Source organism: Perna viridis, chromosome 11, assembly GCF_037379345.1.
Source record: "Perna viridis isolate PV_CMFRI_1.1 ecotype Kerala chromosome 11, ASM3737934v1, whole genome shotgun sequence".
NCBI classification, from domain to species: Eukaryota; Metazoa; Mollusca; class Bivalvia; order Mytilida; family Mytilidae; genus Perna; species Perna viridis.
In genome coordinates, this window is record NC_142455.1 from 24,785,817 (window position 1) to 24,813,487 (window position 27,671).

General features: G+C 30.7%; 1 protein-coding gene across 10 annotated transcripts in view; it reads right to left on the minus strand.

The window, feature by feature from the left end:
* LOC148603485 (tyrosine-protein phosphatase non-receptor type 4-like) overlaps nucleotides 1-27,671 on the minus strand; it is a 113,922-nt gene that overhangs the window by 63,705 nt on the left and 22,546 nt on the right. For 6 of the 10 annotated variants that reach the window (XM_088551769.1, XM_088551766.1, XM_088551767.1 and 3 more), the window contains exons 4-14: nucleotides 26,656-26,698; nucleotides 24,510-24,585; nucleotides 23,147-23,244; nucleotides 22,089-22,209; nucleotides 21,023-21,110; nucleotides 20,118-20,159; nucleotides 16,909-16,997; nucleotides 16,245-16,308; nucleotides 15,547-15,707; nucleotides 14,039-14,107; nucleotides 8,431-8,694 (exon numbers count right to left, since the gene is read on the minus strand). In XM_088551769.1, the coding sequence (XP_088407895.1) occupies nucleotides 8,431-8,694; nucleotides 14,039-14,107; nucleotides 15,547-15,707; nucleotides 16,245-16,308; nucleotides 16,909-16,997; nucleotides 20,118-20,159; nucleotides 21,023-21,110; nucleotides 22,089-22,209; nucleotides 23,147-23,244; nucleotides 24,510-24,585; nucleotides 26,656-26,698 (1,115 nt within the window). The remainder of the gene's footprint in view (nucleotides 1-8,430; nucleotides 8,695-14,038; nucleotides 14,108-15,546; nucleotides 15,708-16,244; nucleotides 16,309-16,908; nucleotides 16,998-20,117; nucleotides 20,160-21,022; nucleotides 21,111-22,088; nucleotides 22,210-23,146; nucleotides 23,245-24,509; nucleotides 24,586-26,655; nucleotides 26,699-27,671) is intronic. The other 4 variants (XM_088551763.1, XM_088551762.1, XM_088551761.1 and 1 more) reach the window with 3 other exon arrangements.

Genomic DNA, 27,671 nt, shown 5'->3' on the forward strand with positions numbered 1-27,671 from the left:
AATTTACTGGAACATTTCACACTTCCCGATTACAGAAGTTTGACAAACAATGTGAGAACATGACAATATTGGGTTTTAAGGGGGTGCAATACTTAAGGATTATTAGTTTTATATATTTACTTTATTACATAACTTAGAACAATTTATGACACCCTCCAGTATTTAGGCAGTACTTACATATTGAGTGAAATATTTGAAGGTCTCAAATAACCTAACCAAGAGATTAGAGAAATTTACAAAAGATTTATTGATGAACTGCTACTCCGATGCTTTTATATATAAATATTTGATAAAACATGTGACAGTCAAATGCAACAGATAAGCTTAGGGGGAGACTACGACTACAAAGTAGGGGATATTGACATAACAGAGAGCATCATCGTCTAGACAGGGCTCCAGTATAAGGGAGGACTCTATAAGAACTGAGATGATCATTCTTATCTAAGATTACAGTGTGTTTTCTATATGAGGATCAAGCTATAAGATATCACAATAACCCATTTCAATAGACTATATATATGAACTAGGGAACAATGTTTGTCAATAGGACTTGTATATAATCCTAAGACTAGGCATAAACAGGTGCAGAGTATTTATCCTTGAATAAATAAGGCATAAAATATCAAGTACTGGATTCACCATGGTTATACAGAGAAGATGCTGTCTGTCTGTCAGAAAGCACTATAGAACTTTGATATAACAAAAGAAAGTAGATATTAACCAGAAGTTAAGATCTTGATAAACAAGGAAGTATAATATTATGTAGTAAATATAGAACTCTGTCATATTGATGATTTAACATTTCATTTGTCTATATATCTGCAATGTCTGTGAACTTAATTATAGCCCAAAAAAAGATACCTGCTTGTAAATATTCAACAGAAAAATTTCCTTCCACCAGCACATAGGAAAATTAGCAAAATACAAGGGATAATATTACAGAAGAGCTGCTGTATGTCTAATGAATTCAGAAATGATGTGAAATTACAAAAAAAAAAGAAAAAAAAAAGAAAATAAAAATGCTCATAACACGAACTTCATGAAAAACATTACAAAGATATAATTAAATTATTCTTGTAAATGTAAAAATCCTTTTATCATACTTCAGGGGCTTTCAGAAATTTTACAACTCATGCTTTTCAAAATTTTTAAGACAATTTTGTAGCCTTTCAATTAACAAGTACCTGGAAAATACCACATAAATATTTACGACCATATTAAAAAGGATTGTTAAAAACACAAATAAATGAGTATAACTCGCTTTCAATTACACTTTATGGGTTAAGTATTTGGTTTTTAGCTAAATTCCACTTTTTATATGTTTGAACATTAATAAATTTCACTTCATTGTTTTGAACACAACATGAAAACACATTCTGAAATTAAGTTTTTCTTCCTTTGGGGTAAGACTGGCTTTTAACAAGTTTAGAATAAATTGATCTCATAAATTTCAAACAGCTCAATTCATGCTTTTTGCAATAAAAAACAAACATGAAAGTTAAATTGCTGTTAAGGTCACCACAGATAATTAGTGAGAAATTATCACCTATAGGAGAAAGGCACAGGTGCAAAAAACTACTTCTATTCAGAAAAAAAGATTTATTACAGCAAAATGAATTTTTACCAACACTAGAAAATGGCACAGGCATAATTCTTGTTTATCAAAGCAGTAAATCACCAAGCACTTGATCAATGAATAAATATGGATCAAAACTTTGATAGCAATGATAAATAGGAATCAGTTTAACGATAGTCATGATAAGGTATACCAAAATTCATGTATGATCACGAGCCTAGCAATTCAAATCAAGATGAAAATTAATTGGCTATAATTTGATTTGAAATTATCATATTATCAATTTGTGTCAAAAGGTCATACAGATTTATTAAGGCAAACTGCCGACATGCTTCTAAAGAGTATAGCAGTTATGAATAGTGATGACAGTGTATGTATACATGTACAACCTATTTTGCTAGATTGAATATCTCTGATTTTATTTATTAAAGTAAACACAGGCAGTAACAAGAATGATATCTATTTAATAAGGATGGTATAGGTACCAATAATTCTAATAAGTCATTTCACAGTTATTGAAGCCATATTGAATTGGTAAAAAAGGCAGATTTTTATTAATAAGAAGATAAAAATGCTTCAACAGTAAGAAAACAGAATAGTTCAGTGAATCATGCAGAGGATTTTCCTTATTTTCTAACAGTTATCTTTCTAAAAAGTCTACCCACTAGTAAATATTGCTGAAATAACCATAATACAGCCTATTTGAAGTTCTATGTCTTCCTGTAACCTATTTTCCAAAAATTAAAATTATACTATTTGTTCATCATTTGCATCAAGAAAGTGGAAATTATAAAGCAGTGCAGATGAAATTTTCCATGCTATGAAACGATAGAAAACAGTTCAAAGACACTACAATGAAATATTGAATGGCACATAATTGAGTAGGTGGCTAATTATTCATATTTCTCAAGTTTCAACTATCATATATCATACATCCACCATGCTGGTATTGATTTTGATCTACTGAAGGAGTTGGAAGTCCATTAAAAATACAGGATTCATAAGAAATGCAGCTTTGCTAAGTGAATCAGAAATACTGGTTAATATAAACATAGTCAAGTTCTATTGTCTAGGAATACATGTACTATGGCCACACTTCTATTCGTGGATATCAATTCTTATTGTATGGGTACCATAGAAGATTTTCGTTTTTGATCAAAAATTAACATTTTGTTGAAAGTTTGATCAATCAAAAAAATCAAATATGCAGTACCAAACAACCAAAAGCACTGTCATTAAAACTTTTATTTATAAGAAAAGGCTCCCTTTACGATTAATTGTTTGTTGGTTTATGCTGCGGGTTCTTCATATTTATTAACAAGAAATTGTTCAGTCAAAAGTAGTCAACTTCCAAATACAAGCTTTTTCATATTCACATAGGATTACAACTTACCTCTGATTAAAATTGAGAAAATCCCCACTGAAACAGGGGAAACAAACAAAACAGAGCAAACTCAGATAAAATTTTTAAAAAAAAAACAATACACAGAAAAAAATACAAAACATTCAATGCAAGAAGTAAATGAACAGCATGGGTTTTCAGGCACCAATCAGTGGCATTGGTAAGGCAAGCATCCTGGTCCTATGCTTCTCCAGAAACTCCTAAATTATTGATATCTGGTACCTTATACCCTGTCCATAAAAATAAAATGATCAAACATCGCAAAAAAAAAATTCCACAAAAACATGACATAAAAAAAAAACATTTTGATTACTGTCAATCACATGTTTGACATATTTCAAGAGAACACTTGTCAGAAACCGCTCTATTTAAATTGAACCTTGCATCCCAGAATAAAACTGGCATTAATCTAGCCCTCATACTGAACTCAATAATTCTTCTTACACTTGAAGAATTGATTATTTTCTAGTCAACAAATAATTTACATTCCAATAATCATGGAAAGAGAATTACATTTTCATTGTTTTCTCAAACAATATTTCTACATTCTCTTTCAAGAATCAATAAATTCCTGCCAGGACTTTGCTATGCTTACTTGTATTCTGTAACACATTTGGAGATCATGTTTTTAATTTTTCATAGTCCTGAGAACTATTGATTCATAAAGAAACTGTATAATTGTGGCTTAAAAAATAACTTGAACTTCTTATTATAAATGGGACCAATGACACTGTAACTAACCGGCTAAACAAGGATATCCCTCTCAAATTCAAGAGCAGACATTAAATGAAAATTTTATTAATAAGGAGAACATGATGATAAAAGAATGGAGACATTTGAAACAATTTATAAAAGTAATAAAGTATATTTTAATCCTGTTTTACCGTCCTGAAAAGTCTATTCAAAAAATGTTCACCTAACCAAGGCAAAATAAAAATATTTATATTCAATAAGTTTGTTTACACTGGTCATCCAATGTCGTTAGGCAATGCACTAACACATTACTTCAAAGCAAGCCAATATATAAATATCTAAGTATAACCATATACAATACACATATTACTTCAAAGTAATTACAGAGTAAACTTTTTATCTCATATTGAGTAAAACTTTACTAAATCAGCAAACTTCTACAATCCCTGTATAATCTCATTACAAGATAAGTAGTTTAGTATTAGTTCTTCAAAGATACTGGCAAATTTTCATAAATTTATTCTTTTTGCTTGCATAAAGTACACAACTTCAACCAAGTTTACATTATTATAATTTAATCTAAATGCTTGTCATAATTGCTACACTTGGGCCAATAATAATAATTTCTTGTTTTTATACCTCAATATACATTTCTTAAGCAACAAATTTTTAAGTATCAATTCCACTCATTTTTTCTGACTACCTGAAATAGGAATATACAGGTAATAGAGAGAAAAAAATAGGGGGAGATAAAAAAAAAAGGAAAAATGTCTTCTCCTCTACTGATTATCATGAAAATTGGTCTAAGAACCAAGACAGTAACTTCTTTAGCCTTTAAAATATCTTATTAAAAAGTAGGTTTCCCTGAATGGATTCACAACAAAGTCATCATCTATGACTATAATGACTGAATTTATACTGAAACACTGACTTAAAGCCCAACTGTCATTCATGATTAAGTTATCAAAAACACAATTTTGCCTGATTTTAAACAGGCTCTATAACCAAACAGGTTCTATAACCAAACAATCTATTAGCTGATATTAAAGAAGACTTAAATATACTACAAAATAGGATTAGCCAGACATTTTGTGGAAAATAGGATTACTGTTTCCATAAAAAAAAGATCTCACAATTTTTAAACACCAACTACTGGTGCATTTAACATCATTAACAGTTCCACTTTCATCAATTCAATTAATTTCAGTGGTTTTACAACCCTCATTTTGGATCTGATTTTTGGCTTCATTTCCCTCAAGTTATATGGTCCAAAGCAATGATAAAACCAATTGTGATTTGAAGCATTGTCTTAAGATTGGTATATGAGGTAATCTCGACGGTGTTTCTAGAAAAGCAGAGGAAGCTCACTCTACCGGTGCACCTGGTCCATGCTCCCAGTTTTTAGTGGAGTCTGAGTTGCTCATTTGCTTTTGTCACTTTGTATGTATGGTTTTAGTTACTCTATGTTCTTTGTTGTGTATGTCTGTTTTCCATGTCTGGTCTTTGTCCCTGGATTACATTCTTTTCATTACCACCATAATCTTGGTTCCCTTTATTACTCTATTATAATGAAGATTTGTAAGATGTACAGAACATCTCTCCACTCTACTGTATCATACTTGTCATCCAGAGGTCACCTCATTGACTTCAATACGACTGAAACTGTAGAAACTGTAATGGTCGTCACCAAGGATTTTTAATGATGGAAATCTTTTTTTATACACTGTACAAAAATCTTTAACCTTATGTGTTAAGATATTTTTCAAAAGTCACAATTTTACCCTTTTTCCAAATTCCATGGGCCCCAAGTGCAGTCCCAAAAAAGTCACAATTTTACATTTTTTCCCAATTCCATGGGTCCCAAGAGCAGTCCCAAAGAAAATCAATCTTCTTAGAACGTTAGAAAACTATCAAAAAGCATTTCATGAAAAAAAAATATCAATTGAGGCTGGTTAAGGGTTTTTATGAAAGTATTGGGACTTTACAGTTGCCATTCATGTGTGTCTCAAATTATTCATTCTCCATACTGTAAAGTTTGCATCAACTCAAATGCTTTCTCTTTCCAATAAAAAAACGTCTTGTGCCTTGTGTCCAGACTATAAGATTCTTGAGCTCAAACCAAATAAAATTCAAATCTATCCCAGATTGTATTTAAAGTTATGTGTCACTGGCTAAATACTGACCTTATTAATTATTTATCTACAGTCAAACCTCGGCAGCTTGAACTCCAAGGGACCATTGAAATGTGTTCCAGTTATCAGGAGTTTGAGAAATTAAAGTTTGTATATTTCCGGATTTTTTTCGTTGCCGGTCCGAGTTTGACTTTATCGTTAGAAATTGCTTACTTCCTACGAAGTTTTGTTAGTTCATGATTCCTTTTCATTCACTTTCGGAATCATGTTGATTTGTGGACATTAAAAATGCTGTTTTCAGTTTTAAAAACATTCAGAGTTCGAGTTCAATAATTCATTTTCTTCCGATTTTCTTTCATGCTTTCATCATACCGACTTCAGAACATTCTCGAACATCAATAAGTACTGTGTTAAGATCAGAACTACTTAATTAGTGATGACTTAAATATTACCTGTAATTAACTAAAATGGCACTGATTAATGATAGGGTTTCACTTTTTCACACCTTTTATTACCCAAGCTGCCAAAATGGCTGACCAGTTCGAGTTTGTGAGGGTTATTCTCGAAGATTTATTACCGAATGGACCGGCTAGTCAGTTCAAGTGTTTGAGAAATCGAAGTACGAGAAATCTATGGTTATTCATACCAATTATATAGGAGAAAATTTTGGTACTTTGAATTGTGTTCAAGAAATCACGGGTGTTCGAGCCATCTGAGTTCGAGCAAGTGAAGTACAACTGTAATTTTTATTTTATTTCCTATATAATAACCTGCTCTACTTTCAGATAGTCCCCCTTACCCAATTACCTCCCTTTCAATAATTGGATCATGGTGATTTCAATGTATTCGAATAAATAAAAAAGTCAAGCAATCAACTACATTCTGTAAATTGCACAAATAGATTTGAGGCATACACACTTGAGGTAATTTCAACTAAACTAAAATCAATGAAACAACTTCATAATCAAAGAAAGACAACTCAAAACTGCAGAAAGAAAACTTTGTAAAATACTAGTACATGTTGAACTAGTAGTTGACTGAAGTTATAAACCTTTAACACTTAAAAGAGGATCTTAGAATTAGTGAGAACTTGCAAACAATATATTTGAAATAATCTAACAGTGAAAAAAAAATGACTGTCATACTAATAAATTATTTCATAAATTTTCAGGGACCATGCTTATTGCAGCAACAGTACAGAAAATGGCTAGATTCAACACATATACCAGTCATCAAAAAACAAGCAAAGAATGTAATAATCCAAATAAACAAATATTCTCTGTCAGCAATATGAAAAATTTTACTACTGGTGTGGATCCTCAAGACTTTGAAGAGGGGACTTCCAAAATAAAAAAAGATTTTAATGCTAGTATTGGTGATGTTTTGCCAAATGAAATGCACAAAGTTAACAAAAATTATACAACAAAACGAAAGGATCTAACCCCAGGACATCCCCTGGTTCCACCAAAGTACTTACCTTGATAATACTTATTTTTCCAATCTGTTACAGAATCACTCATAAAAATCTCTCCACTATTCTTTACTTACCTGCGGAACTTTGACCTTTCACATCAAAACTGGCTTCATCAGCTTACATGCAGTAAATTGTTTTGTCAAGGTGATATATTTATGATTTATAACAGATTATTATATAGGTAGCAGCCATTAACCAAATGTTCCTAGTGTAAAAATTTTCAAGAATTCACACTGTACTTTCACTCTCAGACTTTCTCCTGCCGTAACATCACAAAACATCACAACAAGTACATCAATCCACCGTTTACAAAATTTGAATTTTATGTTGAAAATAGCAACAAATAAAGAGATAAAATCCATATAATAAACAGGATAGGAAATTGGTTATCATGAATAACCATAATATAGTCACTAATGCCAAAAATACCTTTAGATTTAACTCCTGTGCGGAACAAGTTTGGGACACTTGTAAAATCTAGGCGATCTTCAGCATGCGTGATCATATTTTAGTTATTCAGTCTTTCAAATTAATTATCATACCAATATAAAGCATTGAAAATAAATGTACAGACAAAAGTACTACAAATGCCTCAATTATCAAGCAAAAAATCTGACTTAAAAGGATGAACAGCATTCATCTACTACTAGCTTCTTGTCATTATTATGTAAATTAATGTCATTTGTTTCAGTAAGTAAGTTTTTTTGTGGTACTAAGGGAGGTCTATATATACCAATTTAACTGTACTTCTGAATCTATTTACACTAATCAGTGTAAGTTTTTTCTCTTGTAAATTTTCACTGGTAATAATTTTGAAAGCAAATTGTTGCAAGTGTCTTCCATAATTGTAATCAAAATAATAATAAGAGAGTAATTATGTTGATAGGAAAAAACATATTACCATGAATAAATATAACTCAGAAACGATAATAAAAATCACAGGTCCACACTGACATGTCTCATAATCATGGTGAACCAGGAAATTCTTTCTTTTTTTTATCTACTCAATCTATATTAGCCTAGTCTTAACTTCTCCAATGGTTGTCATTTTGTTTGAAATCATGAAGAAAATATCAAAAAGATTATTTTGCATTGCATGTTTTACAGCAAAATTATCTCAGTTTACACTATTCTAATTAATTCTGTAACTTACTCGTTATCTGATTTCTCAGAATGAATGGAGGCCCTGGATGTTGATCCTAGTTTATAATCATGTGGTAACGTAGCTCGTGTTTGATTACTGATTCCATCATAACGTTTTATAGAATGATTCACACCCATCGCACTATTGTTTGTTCCAGAAAATGTTTGAGATTTCGGTATGTTTCTATAACCGTCTATAAAATTTTTCTCTTCCATTATTGTATTTCTTGTATGACCCCCAACGGTCCGCCGAGCAAAGCCTTTACTGGAAGATCTGGAAAAATTCACATTTTAAAGAAAATAAAAAAAAGCTTTCAATCATATTTATTGAACATATTTTCATATACAGTTATTTTTTTTTTGTTTAAAGTGATTAACTGTTGTATGTTAGTTTTCTTTCCCTTTCTCTTTGTTTTGTTGTTTTTCTTGTAGCACATTTATTGCATGTTTTTCTTAAAAAGTGATCTTTTCATAATGAAATTTAGATCTTGTCAAGTCATATACATGCAATATTGGAAAAAAAAACAATATATCATATTTTGGTGTGTATAATACAGATTTATGTAATGTCTTTGAAGATCAAAATGTGTGAAAAATGTTTTTTTAGACATAGATTGCAGTAGAATATTGTAGGACAAAAGATCATTATTGTGCATTTTATCGGTCAATTCATTTACCTTGACACAGTATTTCAAACAAAAATGTGAAGGAGAAAAACTTATATTCACATTAAAACATCATGTAAAGATGAGTAGTTACATCAATTGGAAAATTTTTTATTTTGATAAAAGGAGTAAATTCACTATCTCTAGTTATGGCCTACTATTTTGCCGAAGTTTCAACATACTATTTGAAATTTTCCATTTGCCTATTTTAAAGCGACTATCTGAACACTAATATACAGAAAATACAAGCTGTTGTGTCATAATTTGGTCACAAGGAGGGTACAAAACTCTACTTCTACACAGTTTAAAAAAAAATTCACAAAAATGAGAGAATTAAGGGTAGTTTTTTAATCCAAAAATATATAGCACAAGCTATGAACAACCAGAAGTTATGATAGTGAGAAGGCTATTTTTGTATAAATATCAATGAGTTTGACAAAAATGCACTCTATATTTTCTACATAAAAATGTCTTATGAAATAAACAATTTTACTACAATTCCGTTTAATTTTCTATTTTGCTTTATTTTCATCTACAATTTTAGTACAACAGAGTAAATTATGCAATTATCAAATTTATTTGAAACACTTAAATTTTTGGGGCTGATTTTGACATTTGTGAACTCCTTTACACAGGATGTATAAAGTGGCTTATATAACAAAATCAAAAGTTTCAAAAATTGGAAATTTCTGGTTTTGGTTTTGGTAACTCAGACTACATGATTTTTCATTTTAAAACATACTTTTCTGGAAAAAAATTGTCAGAAACAATAAACATAAATTTTAGCAACAAAAACATTCAATAGGGAGGGTTTGACAAAGATGGACTTTGTTGCTTTTCAGTTGTTTCATTTTAATCTCTAACCGTGTTTTATAACAAAGAAATATTGTACAACTTTTGTCTGAAACATGTTATTAAGACATTTAAACATGATTTGAAGAAAATATCATGTAAAATTCAATTCTTGATTATGTATTTGATTATAAAATAAACTTTCTTTTAATAACAATGCATTTCTGGTTTATTAGTTTACATAATGCAATCTCCTTTTTACTTGTACAAAAATCTTATATTTCATAGCCAATTTTTATATATTGATGCATAATACACACCCCCATTCTCTGATAATAATTTTTTTATGAAAAAAATGCACATTGTACACACCAAAATATTTATTTATTAATTTTTTTTTTTTGGCAGATATGTTATTACAGCAATACATTATAAAACCATGTAAAACAAAAACCAAAATTGTACGCCTGATACAAAATAAAATATATACCATAAAGTATTCAGACCTTCATTGGTGTAGGTTACTTGTGTGTTGTGTACTTTACTGAATGATAATTTGTAATACCTTGCTCTCTCATTTCAAATTGTGTTTTAAGTACTAGTTTCCATTACAATATTAGAAACTAAGTGTTTAACAAGCTATTATATGAAATTACAACAATCTTGAATAATAGAAAATGAGAAAAAATAACTTTTAAAACTTATTTCTTCTCAGCAGGTTAGTCATGATTTCATGACAGAGGGGTTGGTCAATTTTGTCATGCACGCTTGTAATCCAACATGACCCCTTTGCCATGCCAAAATGACTGATACCCTCACTGTAAGGATAAGTATTTTTCACTCATTTTCTAAAATTTAAATCATTCCTTGTTTCATCCATATTACTTATGTACATATATTTTGCATAGGCTATTGTTTATTCAGAAATTACTGTTGGCAATTATGTTTTCTACCTTTTGTCATTTCAGGGCGAAATGTAATTTAATTTTGTGATGTCACCAAAGTTCTCACTTCAATTATATTGAAATTTCAAAGAACTAATTTTATTTTGTAGTTCCATGTCTGTCAGATTTACTGTAACTATAATAACAATATATACTATATCAAATTTACCAAGCAAAAAAAATACGGCAGAAATTGATGAAATTGAAAGTAAACATACAGTAAAATAAGAAACAGAGCAGCAAAATCTGGATTTGAAAATACTGAATTCCGTCTTAAAACAGAGGAAAAAAAATCATGTCTGCACTTTACAGATTTACAATATTGAAGAGGCTATTACATTAAGTGACTACTACAAAATTTTTAACTATCAAAAATCTAAACTTTGAAATCAACGTGATGTCATATTTTTCAGCAGTTTTCTGTTACCTTTCCAAAACCCATTTTCCAGCAACAATTCAAAGTTGGACATTATAAATAGGGAGCTTTGGGGACAGAAAAGGAAGTTTGGGTTAATCTTACAAGTATGATTGAAATGATGTCAAATCTGTCTATACTGAACCCTGCATAAATCTTAAATCTAGATAAACCAGACATCTTCACAAATTTCTTCATCTCGATCTCACTGAATTTTAACTGTGAATTCTAGGCTTTTTGAAAATTTTAGATTATTATAAATTCATAAACCAATGCATATGAACTTTCCCACTGTCTATCCCCTTCCAGAAATTACAAGTGTTTTACTTGACAAAGGTAACATTGAATATTATTAATAACTTCCCCTCACAAAAATTGAATTTTTTCTGGTAAACAAAAATTCTAAAACATTCTTGATCCTCTGTTTAGCAAACAAACTCTTTGTTTTGGAGGTGTTCTGCTTTGGGCTAGTTTCGCTTCACAGTATCAATTCAGCCAGAAATTTTTTTACTTTTGAAAGGTTATAGGGAGGATAAAATGATATGAACAAAGACATAGCAGGGGTTATTGTATGAATATATTTTCCAAATGACCACAAAAGATTAACTAAATAAACAGACAGAAGACAAACTTACAAAGAGCGAAAGCTACAAATATATAACATAGAGACTGTAGACCTAATTACTGTAAAAAAAAAGAAATAAAGCAAAGCCAAAAATTAAATCTGTTAGTTTACTAATTACATAGATTAGTACAGTAAGCAAAATAAACCAGGCATCTAACTCAGATCTATAAATAAACATAAGTTTGGCGATGAATGAGCCTGAATCAAAATTATTTTAAAACGTTTTTTCTTTTTTTTTTTTAAATTTAACAGTTAATACAGAGTACCATCATCAATTCCTGCTAAAAAACGTAAAGCAATTAAAAATGGGCTGACAATAATCATGACTAACTGGAACAGATATCGATAGATAAACACTGTTCATGTGTCTGAGGTAAACAAAAACATCTAAAGCAAACATCTTAGTTCAAATAAGGCACAACCCTGGAAAAAAAATTCAGAAAATTTTTTGTTGAACAGTATGTCAGAAAATTGAAAACTAATGTTCAAAGAAATTAAAACAGAAAAGAAAACTTTTTGATTTGTGCAACAGTAAAACAAATTACCTTCTTAATCAGATTTCAAAGGAAAATAGTGATAAAAATTGATTCTTTACAGTATTTTCAGGGGTGTATAACAACTTCATTTGTACTTTGATCTATCCATTTTGTACATTCAAAGCACTTCATTTCATTATCTCTATTTTCTTTCCCCATGAGTCAGAAGAAACCTTATAATTTGTTTTCTTTCAATAAAATGACCCCTCCTTTAATATCACAAATTACAAAATCTTCACTGAATTGAATCATAAAGTAAAAATTAATTGGAATAAATGATCAACAGAGTTATAAAACAAAAGGCTCCCAGAAGCCTGAATCGCTCGCCTGATTAAAGTCTGTCTTTCAAGGGCAATAAATTTGACAAGTTCTCCAACAATTTTGACTCAAGAAGACTTTGGTAGGACTGTTATTTTTCATCTTTCAACGGCAATAACTCTTACAGGAGGCACCAGACAACTTTGATCCCTAACGACTTTTGAAGGCCTTATAATAAGGGTCATTTCAGCTATAGAAATAATTTTGCTAAACCTAACAGTTTTGCAGATACTTTTTGTCTGACCCCTTTGTTCTATTTTTAGTAACAGCAGCCATGTTTTTCGACAGATCAAAAATCCCCACAACATTTCCATGCAAGATACCCCAAGGAACATTCATACCAAGCTTGGTTCCAATTTGAAAGAAATAACATTCAGAATAGCAAAATATGTTGAAAAAAGGGCAATAACTCCAACATTGCTTAACATATCAAAATGAAAATTTGACCACAGATAGATCTCATCATGCTGAACACTTTTACCCCATCAGAGTATGGCTAAACCTAATGATTTGGAGATATATGCCAAAAACTACTGCCTGACCCCTTTGTGCTATTTTTAGTAACGTCGGCCATGTTTTTGACGGATCAAAAATCCCCATACCAATTCTATGCACAATACCCCAAGGAACATTTATACCAACTTTGGTTCCAATTGGTCAGGTGGTGTAGGAGGAGAAGATTTTTGAAAGAAATAACATTCAAAATAGCAAAAAAAATGTTGAAAAAGGGCAATAACTCCAACGTGGCTTAACATATCAAAATGAAAATTTGACCACAGATAGATCTCATTATGCTGAACACTTTTACCCCGTCAGAATTATGCTGAACACTTTTACCCTGTCAGAATTTGGCTACACCTAACTATTTTGGAGATATATGTGAAAAACTACTGTCTGACCCCTATGTTCTATTTTTAGTAACGGCGACCATGTTTTTGACAGATCAAAAATCCCCACACCAGTTTTATGCACAATACCCCAAGGAACATTCATACCAAGCTTGGTTCCAATTGGTCAAGTGGTGTCAGAGGAGAAGAGTTTTGAAAATTGTTGACGACGACGGACGCCAAGTGATGGCAATAGCTTACATGGCCTTCGGCCAGGTGAGCTAATAAAACCAAATAGTTACTAACTCTTAATTAGTCCCATAGATTGTAATGATAAATAGGACATTTACCTGAAATACTTTTAATTTAGAATTAAACCTTCCCCTTTACATACTAACAACAACCTAAGTCCCATAAAAATTTCCTAAAACATGAACAGCTATACTAGGTAAGCATGCAACATGACACAAGGCATGAAAGGGAGACTGGTTCTCACCTGGTAAACGTCCTATCTAGCTTAGCTCGACGTTTATTCTCTTCCAAGGTCTGGTATTCAGTCCTACCACTGTAATTAAGAGTAACCTCCCCTGAGTGATGCCTGGTCACATAGTTATAGTTCCATTCAAACATCTGTGGTTTCATTGTTTAACTTACAGAAGATTTTTAGGATTTTCTAAAATTTGTGTTCATCAAATAACTTAATCCCAAATATTATGAGACAATTCAAAGGGGAAAGATATTGCTCAATTCTTACTTTACATGGCCAGACTTAAAGTTGCCATGGCAACAATATATATGTTGCCAAGGTACAAATGTTTTAGTCCTTTAGAAAATTTGGAAACATATTTGGAACTACCAGAATATTAAATTTACTTATAAATAAGTTAAGTCCTGGACAACAACAAAAAAACAAAACCACAGTGTCTGCAAGGATTTCACTATTCATTAAAATCTCCTTAACATTTGGAGAAACTGTTAAATCAAACTTGTTAGATTATTTTCCACAAGTAAAAACAAGACAGATTTTAACCAAATATAAACTATTACCAATTCGGTTAGAAAAAAGATTTAATTTAGAAGTGTAACACAGAAAGCACACTTAAGATGGATGTTAAAATAAAAAATAACCAGTTATCATAAGACTTTCTATCATTATTTAACCATTGTGCCTCTTAATCACATTTAAAATTTAAAGAAGCTTAAAAAGCATCAAGATTTGAATACTATGTACAAGAAATCTACTATCTAGCCTAAAGCAGAAATGCAAGCATGAAATGTTTTCATCAAGTCAAGAAGCAGTATCTAGCCATCCAAAATCTACTATGAAAGTGACAATGGTTTAATATAACAATGGTTTCTATTTTCAAGTTACTCTAAAAGTTCAATGAGATAGAATTCCATATTAAAAAAATTATAAACAAATGCATGGTACAGCATCAGTATGATTTTTATTTCCTTTGAATTCTACTGAATAATGTATGATACATAAAAAAAACATAGTTAACAGGTTTTTAAGAGTACAGATATACTCCATATTTCAATATTTTAATGTAATTTAAAAAAAAATTTTTTGTTAACTTTGTTTACCAAAGATCAGAACCTTTCCATTTATTTCTATTATCAATCTGTGTACTCATTAACAATAGTATTTTGGTCTTACAATGACAAGGAGCAGTAAAAGGGCAGGACCAAATCTGTCAGAAAACACCAATGGCCTCTTACAAACTTGAAAATATCACAAGATTACAAAGGAAGGTAAAGGCAAATAAAAAAAAATGTATCTTTAATAATTTTAGTTTTTGATGATTTCTTACCTACTACTACATCCTTACCAAAGTTGGTCTTTATATGAACCCTCCCCTCCCGAACTACATACGTTCACGAAAAAAATTCTTGACCATTCCTACCATAAGTTATTAAGACAGACCTGTTATATTAGTAGCTACATGGAAATCATCCACAACCAACGAAAATACAGTTAATGGGAGATAACTCATACTATACCTGTATCGAAACTTAGATCCTAACGAAAAGACCTTTTTGGATGGAGGATTGGGGACATAAAGACGGAAGAATGTATGATGTTCTACACACGACTTCCAAAGATTCTTGCAAGATCTGTAACTGTTCATATTAAAACCTATTAAGTTCTCCACAGAATCATTCTGGAAAAAATAAAATAACATATGTTTGGATCCGGGAGACCTGGATCAGGTTAATTTAACAACATGTACCTGTTCTGTACTGATATAAAATGGCATAATTAAAATAAATTTAACCTAATCTTAGCTCTGGTATTTTATTGGTAACATTTCTGTTTTACAGTTCCTTTTATCATTAAAACTGACAAATTTAAAGTTATTTGAAATAAGCAATCAGATTGGTTGGTACTCTCAGGTAAATACATGGAACTTTGTATCACCTAAGATATTGTTAATGTCAATTAGCCCACAGTCTACATTTTAAATAAACCTAATCTAAATAATAATTAAAGAATCAATTCTTAATTTAGTCAGGAATCCAACTAAAATTCAATTATAAGTAATGCTTTTTGAACTGTCGAATAGATTATAGAAAACAACCACCTCAAAAAACTTCAATAGTGCCACTGTGTGTATAGGCATATAAAAAGTACTCTATTCCCTTAACAAGACTGCCCAATGTTTCTCCTAAATCTATATTTTACTCATAAATTATCTCACCACTTCTCTTCTCAACTGTATAAAAAACTGTTTTCTTTTAAAAGAAATTTTCACTATTTTTGCCCTGTAAAATAGGAAAGGAATACAGAGCAAATTACACAACTGTTAAGTTTATTTTCACTTAAATATTAATCAAAATGCTGTAAACTCAGAGGTAAGTATGTGTAATTACTATTGCTATTTCATTATATGGGTGTTGACTCCACAGAATTCTGAAATATAATAATGCTTAAGTTCTTAACATGGGACAGTGTTGATTTTAACATTATTTTGAAAAACTACAAGACTTAAGTATGAGTCTGTCTAAAAATTAGGCAGAGGTGATTCATCATATCTCAAGATAATCAAAAAACTGTTCAAACACATTTGTTATATACTAAAAAAAGCTCTTTCTGTGTTTATCTTCTTGCATCAGCCATATATCATGTTATAATTTTTGATTGTGTAAAATTTTCCTGTACTTTCCTGTGCTAGAAAGTGACCAATCTATAAGTGTTAGTATGTCATGTAACCAACTTTCATTTTGCTCTTCGTGTTGAATACAGTTTATATGAGGCCTACTGAAGGATTTCAAATCAAAAGATTTTTGGGATTGAGATATGCATGAATCACTTATCATAAGCTTCTGTCTGGTTTCAAAGCAGAGATGTACTTAAGTACTTACCATGGGAACGTGTTGATTTTAACATTATTCTGAAAGACTACAAGACCAACTGATGTCACACCCAGCTGTATATCTACATTACTCTGGTCCTAGAAAGAGAATTTAATTGATGGCATTATCATTATAAAACTTTTGTTGTAGATGATGTGTTAATACTGTTTTTATCTTACTGCCCTCCCAAGCAATATCCATGTAGACAAACGTAGCCAGTTTTAGTTCTGCTCATTCAGCACCCTTGCCTGACTCCTTCTCATAATGCCTCTAGTAAAATTTACTGTTACTATCAACAATTTATTGCTCAGCTTGACTAGCAATCACCAGAATCCTCATCGATCGTATGCTAAAAACAGGACAGCTTGCCACAACAACCTCAGGAGAATACAAACCTTTTTTCTTTAATTCATCATCATAGTTAGGGCAGAGATCTTTTTGCTTATATAAAATCAATGCCTATATCATAACACAAACTACCTACACATAAATCTTACTTTCAAAGTTTCCCTAAAAATACATGCAACTAGTCTGAGCAGAAGTCATGCATTTATAAATCAAATTGCTACTAAGTTTAATAATAGAAAAGGCATTTCAAAGCATCTAATTCTAATCCTTTTTACCATACAATGTCTTCAATACACTATAAGACAAGTTTTGTTGTCTCGTGAACTAGACTATCCCAAACTTAATAAACTTGAGATACTGAAGTGGATTTCACAAAAAGTTCTAAGTGTAAAATTAGTCATAAAAATGCATCATACCAGAAAATATCATTGTGACGTCATTACTTATAACAAAATGTACACTTATGATATTTAGTGAAATCAACAACAGCCTCACAACATCTTATAAAGCAACTCTAGACAAAACAGTATCTAATTTTTCATAACTAAAAAGTCGAAGTACTAGAATTTTTTCAGAATCAAGGTGATTAATATGCTATTTAAACTAATGCCTCATCTGTTTTCTTTTTTTTCAGAATTACAAAGAGGAAATTGTGGTAATGTCTTATACACAGTATTCCCAACCTAATCAGTTAATGTGATAAAAAAACAAACCTTTTTAATCTAATATGAAGATATGTTCATACTGATGTTGAACATAATTAAGTCACAAGAAATATGAGAACAAAATTTTACAACAAATATAAAATGACTTCTATTAGCAAATAGCACTGAAAGGAGGAATAACCCTAAGGCTAAAATATACAGACAAATGACCCAAAAATACCTATGATCTTGAGCAATCCCTTATTTCAATTTTTTAAACTGCACTGTAAATAAAGTTAATGCTTTTGATAGTAAATTATGTATTGTATTCTTTAAAATGACTCATATCATTCATTTCCCTCAATATATATGTATTATGTATACATGTATATTTTAAGAATTCAAGTATTGTTACAATTAGTTAAGATACCAATTTAATAAATCAAATGAAATTCAACAAAACAATGCCAAAGAATTTTAAAAAATGAAGTCGTTAGTAAAGTAAAATTGGTCCGAAATATTAGTTAAGAAGGTAGACCTTGGGAAAGTGACAAAACCCTTGAAATCTGTAATACGTTGGTATCATATTCAATTTTACCAAAGCCTTTCAAGCTCTCCTTAGAAACAGAATGAAATCAATTCAAGTTACTTTGATGCTTACATGAGATTGATGTAAAAAGCTGAATACAAACGTTCTAATGATTTGTAAGAGTTGTGTCCCCTGCCCTAGGTCTACCTCCTTAACCCATCACCACCCAGTGCATTCAAACAAATCCAAATATTTACTGTTATGAATTATATTTAGTTAGTACAGAAATATTCCAAATATATTTAATTCTAATGTGTTTTTAGAACTTTAGAAATCAGACAAAAACTATCTAAAATAATTTCATCAGAGATAGTAAAATTGTTTATTCCCTACATGGGTCTTCAAGTCTTCAAGAAATCCTGTTGGTCCCATCTACATCTCTTTTTCAAAATTCACAAATCCTGCCCATCCTGAACAATTAGGGGAGAAATTTGGTATGCTAGGACTGACAGAATCTGCTATTTCGAAATCAGTATTTCATGTACACATTTTCACCTTTCATAACAATTTTAATAAAAAAACTCCACATATCTATCCATCTGAACTAATAGCCATCAATGTATGTATATATCTAGAGCAACTTCTATTTACTATAATTCCCTATTACAAGCAAACAAAAATTGACAATACACAGACAATATTTGATTCAAAGCAGGAAGCACAGAAGCAAGTAAATGAAGAAAATTGAATAATACTGAATGCTCATCACAATAGTCTGATCAAAATTAGACCTATGAATTGTTCCATTCAGTCACTGTATGAAGGATCTAATAACACTCTATTCTACTTTCTGTTCTGATTACCTTTCTGATCAGTAAATCAGAATTCATTTGTCATGATTTAAAAAGCATTATTCAAAGAAAAAAAAAACAAAGGATTATGAAAAGGTCATCTGAACAGAAAGTAGAATGGAGTGTTGTTTGATCCTATTTGTGGTGACCGAATGGAACAATTGATAGGTCTAATTTTAATTAGATTGCTCAACACACCTAGTAAGATATGGGATAAGGAAATGGGGTAGAAACCACATCTACTTACAGATACACACAATGGGAAATTTAACATTTGAGACAGACAGATTCAGGATGAAGCACACAAAAGAACATGGAAAAAGAAAATAAAAGATGATTAACCAATTTTCAAGGGACTTTGTCTTTTAAAAGTAAAGTAAAGTAGCAAGTACATAAAAAAGAATAATTTGTTTCAGAAATGTCTTTATAAATAGTTTTTTTTTTTTTCCAATAAATGTTAACATTCTTTTAATTAAATATGTACTAAAGGGAAAATGTTTTATAACAGCTAAGAACAGCAAGATTTGATTCACATATTAATATTAATATTAGCACATCCTTAATACTAACCATGTGAGACTTATCTAAAGGGTACACAATCAGGGTACAAATAAATATTTCTAAATGGCTGTAAAATAGGTTATCCCAAATTACTAAAAGGAACATGGACACAAAAATCAAAATTGAAAGTGAGGAACCGATACCCAAATGGATAAAAATACCTTTGTTCTATATTTAGAAAGTCTTTTTAATGGCCTTTCCAAAACTGACAATGACATCTTAAAACAAGTTAGTAAAGAGTTAGTAAGATATGTGTGTTATATCAGAGAGAAAATGTATACTAACAACATTGAGTTGGCCTGATTCTACATCACCAATCATCATTGACTGAAAAATAAAGAGTTATCTCCCTTTATATATTACAACACTACTTCCCCAATTAAAGTATTGAAGTAGTCAAATGAAAAGTATTAATAATAAGTGGTTGGTAAATGAAAAATCCCTGTATTTTTCTACCTGGAAATTTAAATGATGCATAAGTCTCTGGAATAAATTTAAACACATACAATTGAATTTCTTGGTTCAATAATGAAGACATTTTACATCACTTAAACAAAAAATGCTTTCATCAAATTTATGTCATTAAATAGCAAAATATATTGCATAACAAAATCACTATTTTTTTCTATAAGCCAAATACTGTACTTAAATATTACTGATTTGGTAAATTTCAACAATGTTTTCCTAATCAAAAATAAAATTCATGAAAAGATTTTCACTGCTGGATAAAACCTAGAAAATGTAAACTATTACAGAACCAAGAAATGAATCAAAATATTTAAGATATCAATGACAAATTCTTCTAATGAAGGGAGATAATTCTTTGAATAAAATTACTAGGTTTCTGGGCCAATAAAAATGAAAATTATAAAAGAGATTTTTAGAGATGCAGATAAGCAATTTACTTTACAAGACATATATATCAAAACAAACATAAACAAACAATTTATGAAAACATCCGATTATTTATAGCTCCTTTTCTGAATACATACTGCATGCATACAAATATCCTCCCCCCAAAATTAAAACAACTCAGCAATCTTTTTTTTCTTTGTATCTTTTACATTTATCTTAAAAATTTTACCTTTGATCAATTTCAAGTATTTATATTTTTGCTCAAATAAAAATCTCACGTCTTTGTTTTGAATTGCAGTGGATAATTCAATCACTATGTAATTATCTCCCCTTACCCGAGCATTGTGCAGATCAACACCATACATTTCAAGTCTCTTGGCTTTATCTAAATAATTGTATTCGGCATCAGCTGGGTTCTGGCCCCTAAAAATATTTTGAAAAAACACATATAAGCACACTATTTATAATAAATATCAACTAAGAACCTTTGTAAGAACACTCACATCCTCTTTTGTCAAACAGCAAACAAAATGAAGCAAAACAGAACTGTATTACTGCATGAACACCAATATATAATGTGATTTCACATGTAAAGTTTCATTGAAATCCATCAGCAGGTTTAGGAGAGTTATGTATACTGACAAGAATTGGAGTTCACCTTTTAAAAAAATACATCTCCCTTTTGAACCACATGTTCTGTAACTCATGTTAGGTTTTGTTTGCAATTATCGATTTGCAATTTGCAAAGATCGGATTCTTGTTTTACCTGTATTGTATGTGAAGATCTTATACTAGATTTTACCTGTGTTGTATGTGCAGATCTTATACTAGATTTTACCTGTGTTGTTTGGAAGATCAGATTCTTGTTTTACCTGTGTTGTTTGTGAAGATCGATTCTTGTTTTACCTGTGTTGTTTGTGAAGATCTTATACTAGATTTTACCTGTGTTGTTTGTGAAGATCTGATACTTGTTTTACCTGTGTTGTTGGTGAAGATCTTATACAAGATTTTACCTGTGTTGTTTTTGAAGATCAGATTCTTGTTTTACCTTTGTTGTTTGTGAAGATCTTATACTAGATTTTACCTGTGTTGTTTGTGAAGATTGGATTCTTGTTTTACCTGTGTTGTTTGTGAAGATTGGATTCTTGTTTTACCTGTGTTGTTTGTGAAGATCTGATACTTGTTTTACCTGCGTTGTATGTGAAGATCTTATACTAGATTTTATCTGTGTTGTTTGTGAAGATTGGATTCTTGTTTTACCTGTGTTGTTTGTGAAAATCTGATACTTGTTTTACCTGCGTTGTATGTGAAGATCTTATACTAGATTTTACCGGTGTTGTTTGTGAAGATCAGATTCTTGTTTTACATGTGTTGTTTGTGAAGATCATATTCTTGTTTTACCTGTGTTGTTTGTGAAGATCTGATACTTGTTTTTCAAAGTCAGGTGTCTGGTTGGGTACAAATCTATAATCAGCCAGGTAGTTATCACGATGTTCATCAGGATTAAAATCACCAAGCTCAGCTGCAAAGAAATATAAGACAAAAATTATCAAAAGCAAATTAAAATTAATTGAAATTTCCATTTTTTTCCAAAATTCAAAAGCTATTAGCAATTACCTGAAAAAAATAGATAAGCAATCTTTTTTCTGCTGAGGTTTGTATCTAATGGAATGTAACGTTCCCATTATTTTTTATACTCAGTTTTTAATTGTGTACAATGAAGTTTAAGTGTTTAGTAAGAATCAGGCAAAATGGGAAAAATCAGAAACATGCATGTCAAAACCTTACCGATCTGACAATGTAACTTCACTCAAAGATACTTCCCCTATTTGAAAAGACTATTATTTGATATCTGCATCACTGGCTTTGCACAGAATTTTTCAATAGAATCTTAGAAAAATGAGGTTTTTGACAGAGTTATCTGCCCTTGAAATGTTCTTTTTCAGTGCATTTAAATGAAATTGTAACTCTATGGTCGCCAGGGGCTAGGGCGCTCTGCCCACAGAGCAACAGGCAAATGTGCTACACATGGGAATCATATGGTTTGCATCATATGATTATCATATAAATCGAGCACCATATGATAATCATATGTTTCAGTATACATATGATTATCGCATGATTATCATATGATAATCATATGTTTTTCACAAACATATGATTGTCATATGTTTTTAAGCCAAAATTACCATATGACTATCATATGAATCGAGCACCATATGATTATCTTACGCCATCATCATTCTTCAACACTTAAACAAGCATGTTACAAATCAATGTTTCACTATCTTGTGTGGAGAAAAATTCAAACCACTTCTTTCTGAAAAAAAAAATCCATCTTTTCATTAAGGGCATGGAACCTGTTCTGTGCAAGAGTTAGGAGCATGGAACTTGTTTCGTACAGGAATTAAAATCTTCACAAATTCCAACAAAATTATTATTATGCTCATTAAACATACACTGTACAGCATAACTAGCCAGCAGAACAGCTGTATTCTGAGGACACATAAGTCTCCCTTCCAATATATCTCTCTTCACTTGTAGGAAAAAATGGTACCTGCAATGAGATTAAAGTAAGTATACCTTCTGTTTCAATATAGATGAAGAGTCATATAATATCATGTAAAATTAAATCAAAAATAATTGGAACTCTTTTGAGATTTGTCTACATGTTTCTTCCTTCAAAGTAATATAAAATATCTGAATAAAATCTTAGTCAAACAAAATATCTTAATATACTGTTTAAAACTTAGTGCAACAAATTTTACTACTGTGTATCTTCTAAGGAAAATGTAATTATTTCTCATTTGTTTCATAATGATTCCTGGACAGTCATACTAATTATTGTTAATTGCCTCTTTTTAACTTATTTAAAAGCATATTGTGCCTGTACACATTGTCACTGTTAATTCAGAAATACAAATTAGCCATCCTCCAGTCGCATGGGGATCAGATAAGACGTGTTACAAAATTGATTGTTTGAGAAATATTCCACTGCCATTGTGGTAAAATTAACAGTTAATAAGCCCATATTTACAGTATAAACTATAAAGTGTGTGTGTGTGTGTTACATTGAATAATGAAGGCTTAGTTTTAATGTATATGTAAAGAACTGAAAGGGGGAACAACATTTGTTCCCTAAACTTATTAAATATTCATAGTTTTCATAGTGAGTGGAAGTTGAAATATCATAAAATATAAATTCAAGTTATTTAATTTCAACATCATAACATACCAGCTTCAGCAAATTTGTTGTGATGTTAAAATTAAATAAAATAGATATTTTGCAATATTCAACCTTCACAATTTATAAAACCTTTTTCTTTACGGTTCTTTAAAAATATTTTAGCTGTTTGACATTCGGCATCTGCCATGGCAGAAATTCTTGCAATCATCTGTCTATGGCATTACCAATGGTGTCGAGAGAACATACGAAACAACACAACATCGTTTTCCACCAATCAGGCTTTTTAGAAACACAATCACAAAACAACCAATAAAAATGGCAATCAAATCACTAGTTCACATCACACCATTCAAGGTTTGAAATCGCAAATATCTTGCCATCCAAAACGAACATAAAATGACCAAATCAAAGAAAAATTAGGGTACATAACCCCACAATGTACATGTCAAATGCCTTAGTATTTGATTCTATTTCTAAAATTAAGACATTGATCATGATCCTTTTTTAAAGGCATTATACTTAATAACTAATTCAATAGATAACACTAGAATTATCTTGAGCACAATCTTTGTGAAACAGACAGACTGGCAAAGTGAAAATAATATGCCCCATTAAGAAAGAGGAGAAATACTAACCTGGTATATTCTTCAGCTAGTTTGCTGGGGTCTGATACATAAAACTTCACACGAAAGAAAAATTCAAATGGGGGCCCTGAAAAAAAAACACAGTGTATATGAAAGGAGTTGAGACATGGAAACCACATTTTGGCTCCTTCTTAAAAATATTTTATCTTGTCACATAGTAATGCATAACTAGTAGATATGATTTACAAAGACTATATTCACTGTCCTTGTTTTTTATTTCGGAGGTATTAATTTTTGTCATTTGTCAAAATTTCCTCAATTAACTGAATATAGTTTTTGTGAATTTTAAAGGATTGACCAAACCCTAAAAACTAAAATAATAATTGGTGTTGATGTCTAATGAATATTTTCCGTAAATCTCTATGTATTATTTTGGAAGAAATTTTGACAGAATCTTTAAGATATTTGCTCATTTCTTCATATTCTTTTTTGGTTTCAGACATACATTTGAAAGTACAGTTCTTCTCCAACATAAAGATAGATCATACCTAATATTTAAAGTATATAGATTTTTCTTGTTTTTCTCCAAAGATGACCTTAAATAAACATACTTTAAAACTTCTATGTAAAAAACATAGGTCACCAAACTTGATTTCCAGATAACTAAGCCTTAATTACTGGGTAAGGCAATTTTTTACAATATTTCATGTGGAATCTGTGGGGAATTTTAACTATTTCGCAAATGTATAAAACAAACTGGTAGATAGAATTCCATCAAAATTTTCATAAAAAAATACTTACATGTAACTGACATTTTTTCTTATAATAAAAAGAAAATTATGGTCACTGAACTTTATTTCTTGTAATACATAAAAAAAAAAAATTCCAATTACATTTCTATGAAACAGTTTCCCACCAATTATCTTTTTAAAATTAATGTTTGTAATTTTAGCATACAAATTTTTATGTCAAAAATTCTTTTAAAACAATACATACATATTATTTTGACATCATTTTAACCCTTTGAATTCATTGAAAATACAGTGAAACTTCTACAAACCGACCACAACTGGGACCAAAAAAAATGGCCAGTTTATAAGGGTGGCCAGTTTTGTGAAAAATAGCAATGCATTCTAAGAGCTGTTTTCATTAATGTGTTCTATAACCCTACACATTGTCAGTTTGCTGGTTGAGACTTGTGTAATGCCAATTCGAAATTTTTGGCTTTTTATTACATTTCAAAGCTTGCCAACAAAATAATGTTCATGGTTTTGAAAGAATATGTATTAAAGATCAAAGGGCTATTGATGGTAATTATTTGTATTGTTTTCGAAAATTACCTATCAACAAAGTCTAATAATTCCACCCCTATGTTGTTATAGCTTGGGTACAGGTCACATTAATTGACAGTTAAAAGATTGTTAAGATCATACTTTTAAATGACCCTTGTTGCTTGACGAGTGTACACACCAATTATCAGCCAACCAGTGACAAAATGTAATGCCTGGATTAAATTTGTTGTTTAAACTACTATCCCCTTCAATTATCATCTGTCCACTGATGAAATGCAAACTGGTCAGTGAATCAATTATTAATTACATAATATTATATAATCATTTACAGTTTTGTTGACACATTTATTACAGGTGAACAATAACCGGGCGGCCAGAATTGAGAGGCTGTTTTTATTTGAAATATGTAACTATAACTGTGAAAAACCGGTCGATGTACAGTTTTAGGGGGTGGCCGGTCTATTGAAGACAAAACACACAGGTATTATGATATATGGGCCGGGACTTTTGAAAACGGCCTGTTTGAAGGGAAGACCGGTTTTCTGAGGGTCCCGTTTGGAGAAGTTTCACTGTATATACATGTATGTTGGTATGATTTTACAAGATGACAGAAAAGAGTGTGCTTTGTAATAGGTATGATCAAAGTTACAAGTACATGTAAATGATTTTTGTAAAAATGACATGAAGTGTTGCATGAATTATCTAGCTTGGTGTACCCCCATTCATACAGGAAGTTGAATTGAGACCCAAACGAACGGAATGATGGACATACAATGTGAATTCAATATACCCATAAGAACCACTCTTTGAGTGGAGGTATAATATCAATCAATCTATTATAAATCATCATGTAAGGTGATATTGTCATCCAGCTGCATAAGAAGATTCATGTCTATTAATAATACCTCTACACTGTTTCTTTATTGTCTTGAGAGGGTCCAGCCATCTCTGAAATAACCAAGAAATCAAAAGCTGAATGAGCACAAAGACAATTATAAAGAGACAATGGGTTAATCAAATAATTGTGTGAGAATATTATAAGTATAATGTTTCTTTGCATACAGTTGATTATTGTATTTCTAAAGTAAAGTCAGTTTAAATGATAATTTCAAGCCTCTGGTGAGAAATTTGAATTTTCAACTTTCAAGACAATACAAACATGACAATGAACTGCAAATAAAATTTTCTGGAATTCTTCAATCTGTCAAATATTATGTTTTAATATTCTTATATTCACTAAGGATCACATTTCATGAGTATTTTTGGCATGACATCTTCAGTTTTGTTATATTCTATGATGAAGGGGTCGAAATGGTTCAGTGGTAAGAGCCATAGAGTTTTAACCAGCCACACCACTGGGTTTTAGTCCAGCAAGGAATGAGGTTGACAGGGACTGTAAGTAGGTCATGTATGTCAGAAAAGTAAATGTGATTATTGTTTTTGTTCTGGTTCTTGAAAAGGTACCAGTGTACTGATGACCTTGATTTTGTTGGTGTTGTTTGTCATTGGAGATTACTCCCAATGAACTAGCCCAGTTCAAGGAACATTGTCTCCCTGAAACCTTTCAAAGCTTGATTTACTTGTTGATAAAATGAACTTTCGTTTTATGTCTTAAGTTCCTTCAATAGACATTCACGTTGTCACCTAGAACCTTTAGAACTTCCTTTACCCAGACCTTAACGTACCAGCATATTTAATGAAATCTTTTTAATATATCAATATCTACATCATGGAAGAACTGAGAAGTTGAGTAAAAAATACTCCATGTGTAATAGTATGAGAGTTTTTGTTATGAAATTGTCTTCCAATTCAGTCCCTGAACAGCTATCAGGTATTGGGAGGATGGAGCACCTGAAGTAATTAACATAGTAGAAAATCTATGACAACACAGGGGGGGGGGCACTAAGCTACAGTCCCATAA